This window comes from Rhyacophila brunnea, unplaced genomic scaffold (genome assembly GCF_057557595.1).
Source record: "Rhyacophila brunnea isolate RB1 unplaced genomic scaffold, BYU_Rbru_1.0 scaffold_11, whole genome shotgun sequence".
NCBI classification, from domain to species: Eukaryota; Metazoa; Arthropoda; class Insecta; order Trichoptera; family Rhyacophilidae; genus Rhyacophila; species Rhyacophila brunnea.
Genome location: NW_028232763.1, coordinates 42,372,612 through 42,390,442, shown reverse-complemented (window position 1 = coordinate 42,390,442; position 17,831 = coordinate 42,372,612). Strand labels below are relative to the sequence as shown.

General features: G+C 34.8%; 1 protein-coding gene across 1 annotated transcript in view; it reads right to left on the bottom strand.

Moving 5' to 3' along the window:
* LOC147078736 (uncharacterized) overlaps positions 1-16,475 on the bottom strand; it is a 37,316-nt gene extending 20,841 nt beyond the window's left edge. The window contains exon 1 of the mRNA XM_085960416.1: positions 16,248-16,475. Within this exon, the coding sequence (XP_085816542.1) occupies positions 16,248-16,250 (3 nt within the window). The 5' untranslated portion in view covers positions 16,251-16,475. The remainder of the gene's footprint in view (positions 1-16,247) is intronic.
* Between the last annotated feature and the right edge of the window lie 1,356 nt (positions 16,476-17,831).

Below are 17,831 nucleotides of genomic sequence, written 5' to 3'. Positions count from 1 at the left end.
TTTGAATATTTTATAAATAGAATAATATTTTTTATTTATTATAGTTTGGTTTAGTCAGGGCTTAATGAATTAAAAAAAAATAACCAACAATATGTGTAATATGTATTTTTAATCCAACGAAAACAAATAAGTATGAATGAAAAAGTGTGCACAATTATGTCGTATTCCCCAAATTAGACCAAAACTATTATGGTTTCGTTTAGGCATGGCTTAATCGATTTTTAAAAACTAGCTAACACCATCTGTAAATTGTAGTCTTAGTTCATTAAAAAAAAATACATATGACTAAAAAAGTTTAGTGTGCACTATTTATAGCGAATCTTAACAGCCTACCTCCACCCTTCGCCACTGCTATATACTATTGTCGCTGGTATCTGATTTAAGATAATTCTGGCCACACGCACAATTTGATAATTTTGTGGATATTTATAAAAATAATGAAGGCTTAATTACGTAGTAGGTACTTCGTGTAAATCTGCTAAAACATTAGGAATTCTTTCCGGTGGACAATATAGTGGCAACATCTGTTCTGTGATTCAATAATTATTATCATCTCAACAACTTGACTCGTGTTAAAAAAATATTTATGATAAGTCGTAAACCCCAATTTTTACAATGAATAATATGATTTTTTCTACAAAAATGTATTTGGGCCATTGACGGTTTGGGCAGAAAATATTGAATAGCCTTCTGCAGAGTTTATTTATTTGGGACGTTCCTATTGTATTACAATTATTATTACATGCATTGTAGCTTGTGACTTTAAAAATAATAGAAATAATACATAGGTAGTGTGTAGAGAACTTTTACTTAATTTTTGTTTATATATTTGTTTAAAAAAAAAATAGGAATATCCTGCAATAAAAATGTACGACTATCATAATATCTGTATTGTATGTAGGTACCTATTATCATTTCCATGGCAATAATAATGAGAGTAGGGAAGGACGAACAACATAGATTAAATCGTTTAGAATAAGTAGGTACTAACAAATTAGGTACCTATGTGTCCAGTGCGGACATCTAATTATTTTAGGTGGTGTTAAGTCATAGATTATTAAATAAATACGGTGGTAGATGTATATTACAATAATGGTAACCAAAGCATCACCATTGTAACATACCATGCATACAATACAATATAAGTCCTTATAATGTTGAATATAGTAGGTACTAATTAATGACAATTTTATATTATTCTATAAGAATCGCGCTTAGCAACCTGAGTTTCACCTTCCGTCATGTTTTATCTTATATAAATGAAAATGACACACCATTGGTAATTTAATTACAAATAATGCTATGTTTACGTTGTTTGGATGACTTGAAACTTTTATTTGATGTAGGTACGGCCTTATGCCCCCTTATAGTGGAGAAGGTTCAAAATAAATCTTTGAGAATCCTTTAAAGCTGTGTGGATAGTGGATACTATCCATGGTTTTATCCGATTGATTTCTCAAGACGTATGCTTACATACTGTATTCTGAAAGTTAAAAGAGAACTAGGTATTTAGGCTACGTACTTTTTCCAACTTATATCTACCCAGTACAAATGAGAACTCTGCCATTATTGGTACTTAGTATTGATTTTATTATATATTATTTTATAACTTTCTTGATAATCTAAGTTGTTTGTTCTGTCAAGGTGCAATAATTGCTAATGATAATTGGGCAGGAAATAACTATGTTCAACCAAATCGCTTCGGATAATCGTATATTCCACCTGCGTGAGAACGAGTTTATGTGAATGTTGTTTTATAAATTCTTGGTATAGGTAGGCACTTCCTGTTTTTTCTAATACTATTTCTTTATTTTTTAAACACTAAATACTATTTCTTGATGTTTGATATTCTGTGCTCGTATTTAAATGGAATTTGTAAATTTTTCTATAAGTACGTAATTAAATTTTTAATTTGAATCTATAAGGTACTTATGTGGATATGTTGTTTGTTATGACTAATTAATTACAAACTTATCTATCCCAAATGAGACAGTAATATAAGTTATAATCAGTGACGAGTGGTGGTAAAGGTGTCATGCACTGGTTATAGTGGTAGATAAAGTAAGAATAAAGAATAATACAATTTTTGACGGTATACTTTGTTAAAACAAGATTATTTCGCCTGCGGCGCTGACAATCCTTACCAACCTGCCCAATATAGATCTACGTAAGAAGTTTAAAGTTTATTGTTGCATTTTTATATCAAAAGTACGTACGTACGTAAAGAAAGGATTAGCATAAGTACTTAGTTTCGGAAAATTATACAGCGTTCCTGTTCGTGTAATTTTCCATTTCGAGCACTGAATCGAGTGCATACAATAAAGAATCTAACAATAAAAAACAACATACCTACATATTATTATATTATTATTATGCAAGAATGTACATTATCAATAACCATGCTCTTGCTTTTTTATCGTTTCAACGGAGGCAAACCCTTTATTCGTATATTATTTCGTTTCAGATATTTTTTACATGAAGGAGCACGATTTGAATGTCTAATGAGATGACAACAATTAGATCTGCAGGACGTTTCAAAAAGTAAGTTTCTTTCAGTCAATATGGTCAGAAAATTCCAAATGTTGTGGTCTCCTGATTAATATCACAAAGATAATGTGAAAAGGCTTTGAGGTGAAAAAAGTTAACCGAGAAAAACAGGTAATTAAGAATATAGTATTCATTAAAATTGTTATGGAACGACGGGATTAACTTGATAATAAATAGCTTTTACGAGTACTATATCAACCGTGGAAAGGAATACGCGCGTAATCAACACAAATCGAATTTTACAGGAGGTACAAAAACGTTTTTGTTATGGTTGTTGGTCAAAGTTAAAATACAAAATAGACATAGGTAATTTTGAAGTGTATTATAATTAATCAAAATAGTTTTTATATTCTTACTCTCATATTAATCATTGAGTTAATTAAAAAAAACAACAACAAAAATGATGGTTAAGTCGTTTTTCCCACGTCATTTCCTTCTTTTTTTAAGTGCTAGCTAAATAATTGGCATTTGCAGCTAACATCCTTTGGACACAACCTGTATTTAGTCGTGTACAACGTACAACGTTATTATGCAATAAAACCTATTTTGAAAAAAACTGAGGGTTACGCCCCTTTTAATTTCTAAAGTCGATATTTAAACTGGCTTTAGACAATAACTTATTTTTATTATACCTATCTAATGGCCAACTAATGGGCAACGTAATAGTTGCGTTAGACGCACGTAAATGTTGAATTAAAACTGAACTGAAAAACTATTTTGATTCTATATAAAACAAACTTCATTAATATTACGCATGGCATTCTAAGACGTTGATAAGAAAAGTGGATACATAATAATATACAACAATATCCGTTAGAAAGAAGTTTGAAACAATCAGCGATAAAGATGTATTGTATTCAAGTCGATTAGATTGATAAGAGCAATGGTGCGATAAAGCAAATATTTATCAAATGTATTCTCGGCCATTCATTATGCATGCATATTACCTAATACTTGATAAGAATACAAAGTTAGGGCCAAAGCTACGGGGCTATAACAAAATACACTGCCTCGTGTTAGTCTACCCGGATAAATATCGTAGCGTATTGTAGATGGCCAAGAAACGATACACTTTGGTTTACCAAGATTTTTTTGAAATTTTTGACACATTAAGTATTTTTAAATGGGCGACAATTTTATTATTTGCAGATCACTGCAGTCTAGTTGACGCCACTTACAACCGAGGTCTTGGAAGGTTCTTTCTGGGACGCCACCATCACACATTTGAAGAGTACTTATTGCACCATTACTTAAACGGTGTGGAGACGTGATGTGTGTATTATTAAAGTGAAACTTTTTTACGAGTAATAGAATGCATCTCGTTGAAGTGTAACGCAAAAATCGTGTCGAAAAATAAACGACTTACGAATATTGACAAAAGTGCGTAAGATATATGAGTTTCACCAATACAATTATGGAAAAATCAGCCGCACAACGATCGAAAATCTAAAGAGTGTCACGAAAGAATTGCGAAAACACTCTCTAAGAATAAGAAGATGGCATTTACGACAGTGTGTCCGAGAAAGCAGAGAAAATAAAACGTATCAATTTTGTCACGCGTGACACGGTCATTTTTTTCTTTAATTAGTAAATATCAGGGATTGAAATGTACTGGAGCTCACCGGAACGCTGTGTCGTTTCATGAAATTTCCAAAATTAATTTAAACATCTCAGCTAGATAAGCTATAATGTAAAAAAACTTAGGTAATACACTTAAAGGGATATAACTATGTTAATATTTTCGGAAAATTATTTAGCGCTCCGGTTCGTGAAATTTTCCGTTCAGAGCGCTGGTAAATATGCTAGAGCGCATGTAAACATTGCTAAATTTAATACAATCTTTACCAAAGGTATCATTTCATTATCAGAAAGATTACATTATCCCAAATCTGTGTTTGTAATATTCTGCTAACCTTAAAATATTTGTGTAATGGTTCCCATTAGTAATGGCGTAATATGAAAATAACAAAAAGGGGATAATATTACTAATCCAGCGACTCCTTTTTAAGCACAATCTACACAATAATTATAAAAAGGGTTATCCAAAGCTAAGCCAAAGGCCCGGTTTTTGTCAAATATCTGTGTTGTTGTCGCTCTAGTATATACCTAAGCAATAATAATATTTACTCGTTACAACGCTCGCCGTATTTCGTTTAGTATTTTTCGCAACGGCGTGTTAAAACCGGGGCCGGTATTATCGGTAGCCGGTAGCTGTTTGCTGTATCTACACACCGGTTTAATCAACAAAGGATTACCGGCAAATGAGATCTGTGTTGTTGCCCTTTAAATCCTCGTCTGTTCACACCGCCAACTGGCTACGTACTCCGGGAAACAAGCTGTGTACAGACTCCAGTGGGAAATGTGACGCCTTCGGCAGCGCACAAAGTTGTAATGCCTAGTTTAGATAAAACTGTATCAACAGAATTATAACTTTTCTAATAAAACAATGTTAACTATTCACTGTACATATCAGTAGGCAACGACGACTATTTATTACACGATTATTTAGCGATTAACTTAAAATAATACAAGTGTTTAACTAATATTTAATGTTTACCTTGATTTTATAGAAATATTTTCAGCTCTAGAAATAATGCAATGACGTCATTGAGTCGCGTAGAGTCATAACTCACATATTGCAATTTTGTCATTTCTGCGTTAAATATAGCAGGTGATTCTAAATCCATAATATAAAGGAAAATAGTTGGCTATCAAAAGTCACTTTAAACCATGTGAAAATCGTTGACAAAATTGAATGTTGGTGCCATAACTCACATTTTTAATGAATAAGTGAGTTCGGTGATCAAGTCCTTTTTAACCAATCAGGGAGCTCTATTTCTCAATGTGTGCTGTATGTCTGCAGCCTTAGGAGTATTATATATATTTCATAAAATATATGTAAATTGTCTCGCTCACTCATTAATATTCAAGGGAGTTCAATACTTTTCTGCTAATTACAAAAAACAGTGCTCTGGTGATTTTTTGCGATTATCACAAAACTAGATTAATATGTGAGTTATAATAGTCTCGACACCACTTCGGAACTGCAAAACCAGCAAAATGGTAACTTTTCAGTAGAGTCATTTTAATGCTGCGATTGACACCACAACGTCATTTAAATTGCTGGAATCGTAATTTTTAGGTTATTCCTATAAAAAAATTGTTTGAATTTTTGTTTTTTTAGATTTAATTGTTTTATTATCATTTTTTTATGAAATTTCAGTTAAGACAAATTTTTCTTTACTTTTTGCAAGGTGAATAGTCGTAGGTACCTCTTACGCCTTATACCGATATATCGCCCACAATGGCAGAGCGGCTTACGCGTCAGCTTAGAAAGTCGTAGATCTATGGCCCCCACACCCTGAAGCGGCTTCTTTGGTAGGGCCCCCTACCTATCACTAAGATTAAAGGCAGTATGGCGCTCTACAGTAATGTTTTCCAAATGGTGTTCGAGATAAAATTAAGAGTATTTAGTATATTTTTTAGCGATTTTATAATACATCCACTTAAGTTATTGAATTGTCGAGTATGAACACACATCAAAAATTGGATCGCATAACTACATGTTTTAAAACCATAATCATCATTAACATTCGAAGTAAACTTTTTTACTAGTAAGGTCAATTTGTGATGTGTGTTTATCTCACTTATCTGGTTGACCCACAACGTCGGGCCCCCAGGCTAAAGCCCTGTCAGTCCCACCCTTGCGGGGGCCATGCGTGAATCCCATGTTCAATCCTCTGTTAATACAAACAAACCTCCACTCTGTGGAGGTTCATATGATCTTATTAGGATCTGACATGGTAAAAAAATATGACTATAATATTATATATCTAGTTATATCTTTTAAACGTAGAAAGTCGTAAGTGGTAGAATATATTATGTACGCGGGTCAATGGTTTATTTTTAATATTCTGAAAATAAATAATTAGAAATAGGGATTTGATGTAAAGGCATTCCTGGTGTTAATTTAGTATTATAGTGATACCTCCACGTTTTTACGTGTATGGAGGACCCCTTTAGGGTAAAGTACGAGCGAAGATATGGATGCCACATTCATGTTTCTTATAGTCCGCCAAGCCAAATGTCCGTCTATCACCGCTCGATGCGTCCATCATCCTGCATCCATCTTCGACTTCTTCATCATCATCCTCAACACCATGACCTACGACACGTCGACGATTCCCACAGTGGTAACCCACAACGAATCTCACATATTTTTTTTTATTCTTATTTTATAAAAAAAATATTAAATAAAATGCAATTAGCTCAAAATTACCAAAACGCAGTTCCGACCATTTACGTAGGAGGTGCAAGTATTTAAAAAATAATAATTACGAGTTGAAATGTATGGAAGACAGTGGTGACGTCGTAAAAAATCTCACTGTACAGAAAACTAGCCGCCTAGGATATAGAAGACTATAAAATATATAACATAACTAGAAATGCGACAGTTTAAGGAACGTATACAGCAGAAGGCCATAAACAAAGTTTTGCGCCAAAACTTCGTAGACCTATCTCGTAGCTGTCAAAATCAAAATGTTCTTAATTTAAAATAAATATTTCAAACATATTTTTATGTTATTATTAAATCACATCATATAACATATTTTCATATTCATATAACATTTTTTGTGGGAATTATTCGTCAAAATGCCTAATGCAAATTTAATCTAACTTTTAGGCAAACAATTTAAATTCTACAGAAAAAACAGAAGGAAAAGTAATAATTTCGTAAAATTGTACAAGGACAATAATAATATAATATATTGTGGATAGTTTTTAATATTATGTACCTACTTACATACATTACATTAACACCTACGGTGGCCGCGCGGCTTAAGCGTTGGATTATCACACCGTGGGTCCTAGGTTCGAATCCTGAGTCTGGCAAGTACACGTATTGTTTTTCAATTTGTGTGTGAGTCAGGGTATAGACCTAATAGGTTGAGCAAGTGGCTGACATCCATTTCTCGTAAAAAAACTTACATAACATCTTTATATTATAACATATGTTATTATCCATTTTTCATAACAGCTATCCTATTAGTATATTAGCATACCTACTGAAAATCTTCAAAAAGATCTAGAACAAAATATCTTTTAATAATTAAACGCCGTATACGCTTCTACGCTACGTTGCGGCGTAGAGACGTAGAGGCGGCTACGTTGCGATTTATATGCAATTCATAGGTAGGTACCAATGAATTTGGACTATAAATAGAATAACCATTATACGTTATTTCTGTTATGACATTTTAAATTATTTAGAAATAGCGTGAAGCATGTTTAAGTTGGTAAACTCTACAAATATGAACATCGCTCAGTTGTAATTCCGATTATATTATTCACGCAATAAGGCGGTTATTTTTTATGTTCATTGTGATTATTAAGGCCATGCATTAGTTGAGGCACGGTCTAAAAAGATCGTTGCTAGGCGATGCGCGGATTGCGGGTCGCGGGTGCAAATGACGCCTGTCAAACGAAATATTATTTGTCATATAAATCCAACATACGTCCATTTTATGTTCTGTTTAGATCTGCACGTCCAAGTCAGAGGATCGATCACCCTCCTCTTGAGGGGGATCAGCACAACACTCGCCGGTGTCCATCTGACACCACCGCAGAGATCCGAGGACGTTCCTTACAGGAAGACTGTAAGTGACATTGTGTACAAGACCGCATTTGCGGCATGGCAGGCGAGGTGGACCGCCTCCCCCAAGGGGCGGCACACTTACCGTTTTTTTCCAGACGTATTCTGCAGGCACCAAACTAGAAGACTCCAATCTTCGCACTGGATTAGCCAGTTCCTCACCGGCCATGGCAACTTCGCCGCCAGACTCCACGAGTTTGGCTTGATAGTAGATGGGCCGGGTTGTACCTGCGGGCATGACCACCAAGATGTTGAACACATCCTCTGGGATTGCCCGCTTATGGAATTCGAACGAGTGGAGCTGTTTGCCAGGGTCCGTCCTCACACGGGCCCAATTGGTCATGGAGATCTGGTAGCAACCGAGGCCAACTTTGCGGCATTTGAGAAATTTGCAGCGTCGTATGGGGAGCGGGATAGTCCCGACTCTTCTGTAGACTCATCCATTTCAATTCGTGACACTCAGTGTGCGGGTACACAAGGCGCTTAACGTCAGCGGACAGCAGAGCCAGTCCAAAAAACAAAAATTTTCTTTCTTAACTTTCTTCTTTAAGCACTACGGTGTATGGTTGCAGAATCAGTCCCGTGCGGCTCCGTCTCGGGACGGAATGAGCACCTAAAATCATTTCTTTCAGACACGTTTAAAGCGTCATAGAAAGCGGCCGTGCATATCCACGGTTGTGCATATATGACGGGTGGTGGTGGGCACTTTAACGTTTGTTCTATTAGTAACAATAATAATATATTCATTGACATGTTTTCTTTTTAAAGTAAATGGGTAACGTTTTTAAGCGTCAATTACATTGAGCTTTTTTACGAGCTGTTTATTGGCGAATTTAAAAGCGGGCGCTTCAGCTACTGCGATTTCATGATTACACACAAAACTTTCCATTCGCTGATAAGCCACAAGCCAGCGAGCGATTTTGACGGATGTAGTTCGTTTTTTTACCGGGAGGTCGCTACGCTCCATAACAATGTTTCCATTAAACGTCAAAAATGTAAATTTCAAAATGAGTAGTTCGTTTTTCCACCACCATCGCTCTACTGCGCAGACGCAGTAAGCCCACACGCCGGCGTGTAGTGTGAAAAGTTGACCGGCTTTCAACTTTTCTCGGTGGAGTATTTACAACCTGCTTATTAGCTTATTCGATGATTACACTGGGCGAATTTACAGGCAGATTATAAATTTGCCAATAATCAGCTCATAAAAAAGCTCAATGTAATTGACGCTTTAGTCATCTTTACACGATTTTAGGATTAATTGGCCCGTCGCCATCACGCAGCAAAGTGACGTGTTTCTGGCTCGACGTTCTCTCAGTGAATGCGAGCGAGTCCAAAATTTCGTCGCGCCTACAGTTGAAAATTATTTGGCGTTTCACTGATGCGTTACCTTAAGACGAGTGCAGTTATAAATGGTTTTAAACAAATGTTATGGGATTTTTTAACTAAATAATAATGCCTATGTGTATGATCACTAGCTGTTTACCTACGAGGGTGGGTCAATAATTCCTTAGAAAAAAGCATTAAAACAGTTTTTATTTTTGTATTTTTTTTTTATTTCTCAACATAATCTCCTTGGAGCTCAATACACTTGGTTAGACGTTTCTCAATTTTTTTTAAACCGTCAGAAAAATAAGTTTTCGGAAGGTCCTCAAAATAAGCGTTTGTCCGATCGATGACTTCTTCATTTGAAAAAAAACGTTGTCCACTTAGCCATTTTTTTAAGTTTGGGAAAAGGAAAAAGTCACTGGGGGCTAAATCTGGCGAATACGGTGGGTGGTCGACCAATTCGAACTTCAATTCTTCAATTTTAGCCATTGATCGTAAACATGTGTGAACACGGGCATTGTCCTGATGAAAGAGGATTTTTTTCCTGTTTAAATGAGGCCATTTTTCTTCAATTTTGTTTTTTAGCTGGTCCAATAAAGATGCATAATAATCCCCTGTTATTGTTTTTCCTTTTTCCAAATAGTCAACGAAAATAATTCCACGTGCATCCCAAAATACTGTAGCCATAACCTTACCAGCTGATTTTACGGTTTTCGCCTTCTTTGGACATGGTTCGCCTTTCGCAATCCACTGCTTTGACTGTTCTTTCGTCTCGGGAGTATAGTGGTGTATCCATGTTTCATCTACAGTCACAAAGCGACGAAAAAATTCATCCGGATTGCGTTGCATGAGCGACAACAGGGCTTTAGAGGCCACCACCCTATTGCGTTTATTGTCGACTGTGAGCAAACGCGGCACCCATCTTGCAGAAATATTTTTCATGCCCAATTTGTCATGTAAAATAGAAATGACGCTACCTTTTGAGATCCCTGTAACCTCAATTATCTCACTCAACTTTAATCTTCGGTCACTTAACACCATATCGTGGATTTTATTGATCATTTCTGGTGTAGTCACCTCTACAGGACGTCCTGAGCGTGGTTCATCCTTTGTTGATGTACGACCACGTTTAAATTCATTTAACCAGTTATAAATAGTTGCAAGTGAAGGAGCAGATATGCCGTGAACTAAATCCAACTCATTTTTTATTTCCTTTGCTGTTAACCCTTTTATATTAAAATGTTTAATAACAGCTCTAAACTCCATTTTCTCCATTTTCCATTTTTCCATTTTCCACAATTTTTTTTTAAATGTACGAGAAACACACAACAACCCGACCAATCTGATTGAAACTTCGCAGCATACTGAATCGGTAGTGCCGCTGCATGAAAACAAACCGCTTACAGTACTAGTCGCGCCACCTGTCGGCTTTTCTAAGGACTTATTGACCCACCCTCGTACCTACTCGTCGTGATGGCTTGTTTTTTATTCTTCTTCTTCTTTGGCCATATCCGCCTCTTAGTTGGAGCACGTGGATACCACGCGGCGCCTCCAAGAATCACCGTCGCTCGCCAGTCTTCTTGCTTCGTTTCAGGTCAAACCAGCATCATGTAGCCCCGCCGTATACACTCTATAGATAGTATTTAGCGGCCTTCCAGGACGTCAAAATCCGGTTGGCTTGAACAACAGGCAACCCAGGTTGAGGTTTTCTTCTGGCATCCGCAGTACGTGGCCGAGTCAGGTTCTATGTCGCCTTTTCACTCTCAGCGTGATGAGAGGCTGCTTAGTGCTTTCTTTTATCTTCTCGTTGTTCCCAAAGTCATACCACCGCACCGTCAAAGTTCAGTATAGGGTTGATATGAGCCTTCGTAGGGTGCCATGGTTCGCTACCGTAAAGCAGCACCGTCAGAATTCAAGCGTCGAATAGGCGGCATTTGGTTTTGACCATGACAACTCATCTCGCGTTGGCTTAATGCAATACAAACAAATGTCACAGTAGAAGTGTGAAGTTTTCTTCAAATGACCTTGCAATGCAAAGTCACTTGTAGCTAATATCATATTATGTGGACTAATGGTCATTCGTTTTGCTTAAATTTCAAACATGTATGCTCTATCTCTATATAAGGTAAGGAGGTTTTGAATATCTATGGTAAATAGGTATGCGCATATTCAATGGAATAATTACTATTGAATTGATGTGTGTTCTTCTCGTGTAAGCTCTTCACTCCTTATTTTTAACGTACTATTTATAGCAGAATGATACATAATAATATAGTTAATAATATAAAGTTAGCCCTTTTAAAAGAAACAAAAATAATCTGACTTTTTTGAAAATTTGTATCTGAATACCTAGATTTTTTATATAAACAATTTTTATTTTGTAGGCTAAAAGTTTTGATGTATCTATTCGTATTAAGCGGTAAGTAGAAGGGTCATTAGCAATTTGACACGGGATGAGTTTTTTAGTCTTGCCTGGTATTTTTACTGATTTAACCATTATATCTCAATTACAAAGGAAGGAAATAAGAGCGATACGATACTAGATAATATTATACTAATTTATTGAAAATATAAAGAGAGAAAATATAAAAAATAATCATGTTGAACTATGAACAACTATTGCTCACTGACTCAATATTTACAGAATTTGATTAGATAGTGTAATTGAAAACGTTTGTTCAATTTAAAGTTAAATAAACAAAAATATGTTTTTAATCATGGACACTGAGGGAAAAGGAGTGAAAAGAAATGTATGCCTTCAAAATGAAGTGTTGGCATCTAGATTCCAGACCAGTGACGTCCCGTGGGGGTAGGCAGATGGAGCGTCGCTTGGGGGCGGCAGTTACTCGAAGGGCGGCAAATCGAGATTTGGTATACTTATATAAATACCTAAAAATATTTTGTTTACATGTTGTACTTACCCACAATAATAGCTTTGTAAAAATGGTATGGAAATAACACATCTGTGTATTGCTAAAGGGTACAAACAAAATGTGTCAGAAATATCAACCAAATACAACATCAGACTGTGATGATTTCGGTAAGTGGCTAACTTTATATTATATTATATTTATTCGATTTTATATCTAAATTTAATTTTGTATGCTTTTTTGGTGTATATTTTGTTGGTAATGTATCAATACAACACATTTATTAGATACTTGAGTCATGAGAGGGTGATAAAAATACTGTATAAAAAATGGGGCGGCTTTTTGGCACTGCCTAGGGGCGGCATTTTGCCTAGGGATGTCACTGTTCCAGACAACTGGAAGACTGTCGAAAATAATATCTGAGACGTACTCTTCAGTTTATGGAGATATTTTTCATGGTGGATACGATCCTAGCTACGAGAGAACGACCGTGAAGAGAGAAACAAAAATAAACACAGAATAAAATTGATTGGTGAAGGTTTGAGATTGATAAAATCTTTTTTTATTATTAGTACTGTTAATAATCATGTCCTGGCCTTTTCGTATAAGGTGGTTGTTAGTAATTTTGAACAATCAAAAACACCCAGGCTTTCAGAAAATCACATAAATATATTCTGTCCTCAACGGGAATCGAATCCAGAACTCTCGGATGGAAGGCCGGTGCCTTCCGCACTGCACCACGAGAGCCGCCTGATAGAATCGTTATCAAACCACTTTGAAGTAGATGAAAAGAGTTTTTGAGACATTTTAACAAATTAAAAGCTATAATAATGTATATGACCTGGGGCTTAAAAGAATTTAATATAAGGTTAGTAAAAAATATTTAATCATATATAATGTTTGAGACTTTCACGGTTGTTTTTTTATCGTAATACAGTCCAAAACGTCGACGAAAAAGGAGGACGAACACGCAGTGACAGCCCAAAAAATCTATTACGGTAATATTAAATTAATTATTTTTCGTTAATCAATTTTTTTATTCAACGAATAATTCACAAGATTTAAGAATGTAACATTCTAATTATTGAACATACATAATTTTGAAAATATATTATAACCAATAGAAAAAATCTTTTTGAAAAAAGTAAGACACCCAAGTAGTAGATCAATTTAGAAAGCGCTTCATCATCATCATCATCAGGGGCGCGACAACCCGGTGTGGGTCCTGGCCTCCTCCAATATCCCTCCACCTGTCCCTATCCAGTGTGGCCGCTTTCCAATTCGATACCCCCAAAATACGGCAGTCACTGGCAGCTCCATCCAACCAGCGAATCTTTGGCCTCCCTCTTCTTCTACGTCCTATTGGATTGCTGGACATCACTCTCTTTGCCGGTTCATTGTCATTCATACGGTGTACATGACCTAGCCATCGCAGTCTCCCAATCTTAATTGATTGAACTGCGCTGCAATCTTCGTACAGCCCGTAGAGTTCAGCATTATATATTCTCCTCCAATTGGTGCCATCCCTGATCGGTCCATATATACGGCGGAGAATTTTTCTTTCAAAGATGTTGAGGGCTCGTTCATTTCGCAGAGTTAATGTCCAGGTTTCCGATGCAGAAAGAGCTTCAGTGAGTATTAAAAAGGCCAATACCTAGTTAAAATTTGTCGTAATTAAGTAGGTATGACTCCTTCAGCATAGTGGACTATGTGCGTGGCCGCGATACCCGAGAGATGCAGGTTCGATTCCTGCGGGTTGTCTTACTTTTTTCAAAAAGATTTTTTCTATTGGTTATAATATATTTTCTCGGAAGTTATGTACTTATTATATAATTATTTTTCAATAAAACATCGGATAAAGTGAATTAGATGCCTCTCTTATTGACGTCTCTAAAACTTGACGAAACAATACTATAATAAATGACGACTTACTTTATATGAAAATTAAATCGATTCATTACAGGTAATATTGTGCAGGGGTTCTAATCTACTTCGAGAGTTACCGAAACGGCTTACCTGAATCATCTATACTCGGCCTAATTTGACGGAAGTGTCTCCTAATTAGTGATGTACCATAACGGTGTTAAGGTGTATGCACATGTTAGAAGCCATCTAGGATATTATGCCAGAGGCCATGTATATTGTCATTTACATCACGTCGCGTATTGTCGCATCGAGATAGAATGGGAGCAGGGTCAACACAGAGATCGACCACAGTCTTGGGAGATAGCACATACGTACATACTAAGTATATACCAGGGTATGGCAACCCTTTTTGTCACCAATATCAGCTTTTCAACAATATAGTATGTATGGCTGAAAGATATTGCTTTGATATTATTAGGTGTTTGTAGGAAAGATAATAATTATTCATAACAATCGACTGTTATACAAAGGATTTCAAATTGAATATTTGCTTTGACAGATATGGTATGAAATCGTCGGTCCCTATTAAAAAAGTCAGATCTGAAATTTTGTCATTTTCGGATTATTATGTAAAAGTTATTTAAACACTTTAAACATTTATACTACAATCACAGTTTTTTTTGTTTGTTTGAAAAAATTCGAGATACTCAAGTTAAAAATGACGGATCTACCGAGAGTGTCCGAATAACAATGTCGGTTCTTACCAACCGACATTGTTGGCTGGGCGTGGGTGAGCAAGATGCGTCGGATCTGACAGTTGCTGCTATGTTCACCGGACAGACGGATGTTTTTATAAACGTTTAGAAAAGTTTCTATAACCCGTATTTTTATTGATTATGGCAAGCAATAGGTCACAAAGGATATTTGATGAAACATCTTTGATTGCTCGTACTGAAAAATAGCATTTTGCAGACTGACGAAATATTGGTGACGATTTTTAGTGGACTGTATCAACAGGGGTTTTGGATGCTGAGGGAGGGCGGTACACAGGGATTCAATCAAGGTACTAACCTTTGATGTTGAGATGGCTGGAGCACTAACACAACTATTGCGATCACTGTACTTTCGGCGGATGGGTGAGTAATGAGTTTATGAATTATGGTGTTTAACGCGGCGAGGTCGAATCGTAACTCGTAATGGAATTATTGATTTGATGATACATACCATTCTTTATTGGTATTAAAATCGACGCGTTCTTTAGCTACGAATATTGTTAACCTATGTTGCTTTTGTTTATGATATTATTGTTAGCTAAATAGTACAAAAATGTTGGCAGGTAGCACTGCCATCGTGTATTTTTTTTATAATTTATAAATAAATAGACACAATAAGTTATCGCCTTAATACTTCGATGAAAAATTGATGGGTAAAGTATTTTTTTAATCCTTAAATATAATATCTTTCAGAGGAAGACTGGAAGGAGGACTTAGAAGTCAGAAAAAATATGTTGGAAATTGCCGTTTTAAATTACATACTACATATTAAAAGAAAAATAGATATTGTTGATATACAATATAACTTTTGCATTTTTACATAATATTATAATTAGGAAGAAACTATAATGAATATTATAGGTATATGAGTATGGAATCTTTAAAAATATCTTTAGCGCCATCTGAGAAGACGTTCCTACAATTATTATGAGCTCTATAAACATATATATAATATACACATTATACTATATACATTTACTTATTCTACCAAGAACAAAGTCAATACCTCTTTCGAAAAATGATAGATCTGGCAAGAAAAACGCTAAATTGGCAACACTGCACTACCGTTGGGCCATTTAATACCTGAATGTTCGATTATTTATTATAAAACCATTTTCGCAATACCTTATCGATGACGAGCCTTGCACTACTTGATATTTAGATAATTCAAGGTTTTTAGTGACTTGATATAATAACAAAATCAAAGCTTACCATAATTTTCCTGCCTATAAAACAGTTTTTGCTACTCCTGTAAAACCTCTATATTGTTACATCTGAGATTTGAACAGCTCAACGACAATAATAATATGATGAATTTTCATTAAGTACATCACGGAATCGCGTCGAGAAATGTTCGCTGGTCCACCTTGCCGACCTCTGAAAACACAATAGTATACAATATTATGACTAATAATAATCTGGTTAACTAGGGTATATATTCAAATGGATAATACTATAATATATCAAATGATCGATGTACTAAAATACTTATACAATGAACACAAAGAACATCTTCATAATATTAAGTATCTCAACAAAACGTCTAGTGAAAAAATGTCAACAAAAAGACAAGTCATCATTAAAATTGATTAGTCTTTATTATTTTTTTTGATTTTAAAATAACGAAAGCTTTGTCTTTCTGTTAAAATTATCCCCGTACAAAGCTTTATGTAATGTATAATGATTTCTCTGTGACTTTTTCTGTTTTAATTGTAGATACTATAAAATGTTGTAATGTCTTTTGTAATACGGAAATTTATAATATAATGGTGTATTGTATTTATAATATAATGTAATATTATCGTAATTATGATTGCTGAAAAAGAATTAATTAAGTTATAAATCTGTGTTACATATACATTCATATTATACTAAATAAAATATAGTTGTTCAGTTTAAGGATTCTATTATTATATTATATTATATTATATATCATACATAAGTGACTCTCGTAATGCAGTGCGATTGTCTTTCACCTGGGAGCCCCGAGTTTGATCCCGATGAGGACACACTATTATATTTATGCGATTTTATCAAAGCCTGGGTATTTGTGATGTTTCACTTATATTACTTAAATATACTACTGTTGAACTACACTGCTGTCATTGGGTCTCTAGGCTTGTTGCAGTATTAAAAAGAATATTAATATTAATTAAAAATATAATTTAGTAGATATTCTTTTAAAATTAGATACCTATTAAGGGGGGACATGCTCGTCGAAGGTCAAAATTGAGTTTTTATTGTATTTTCAAACCATGATCCTGGACACTCCTTAAACGTTGTAGATAATCTATTTATATAATTTTGAAGCCTTATTATCCTTTATAGTTATTTTAAACATTTGATGACTGCATGAAGTATTTTTGTTACATAAAATAGTATTCTTTTAAACCTCTCGCTCTAATGTTTTAGAATATGGTCATTTTTCGGCACATAACTGTGCAGTGGTGTTAAGATTTTTTACATTTATTAATTTTTAAACACATTTATAAAACCATTAGTATAATTTATTACGAGATAATTTTTGTAAAATATTCACGATAAAAAAATATTTTGATAATCTCTGTGATCCCAAATTTGACAAGAATTAGGCATTTTATTATTCAAAAAATCGGCAAGATTAACACATTTGAAGATGATTCTAAAGATATTTATTATAAGCTATGTCTTTGACCATTCAAGTGTGATAAAAATCTTATGAATAATGATCGCTTTATAATAATTATTGACCTAAGAATAAGGTAGTGTTTTTTTGAAATACGCCATTTCTTTTGTCATTCCCCAGTGGTTAAGCTA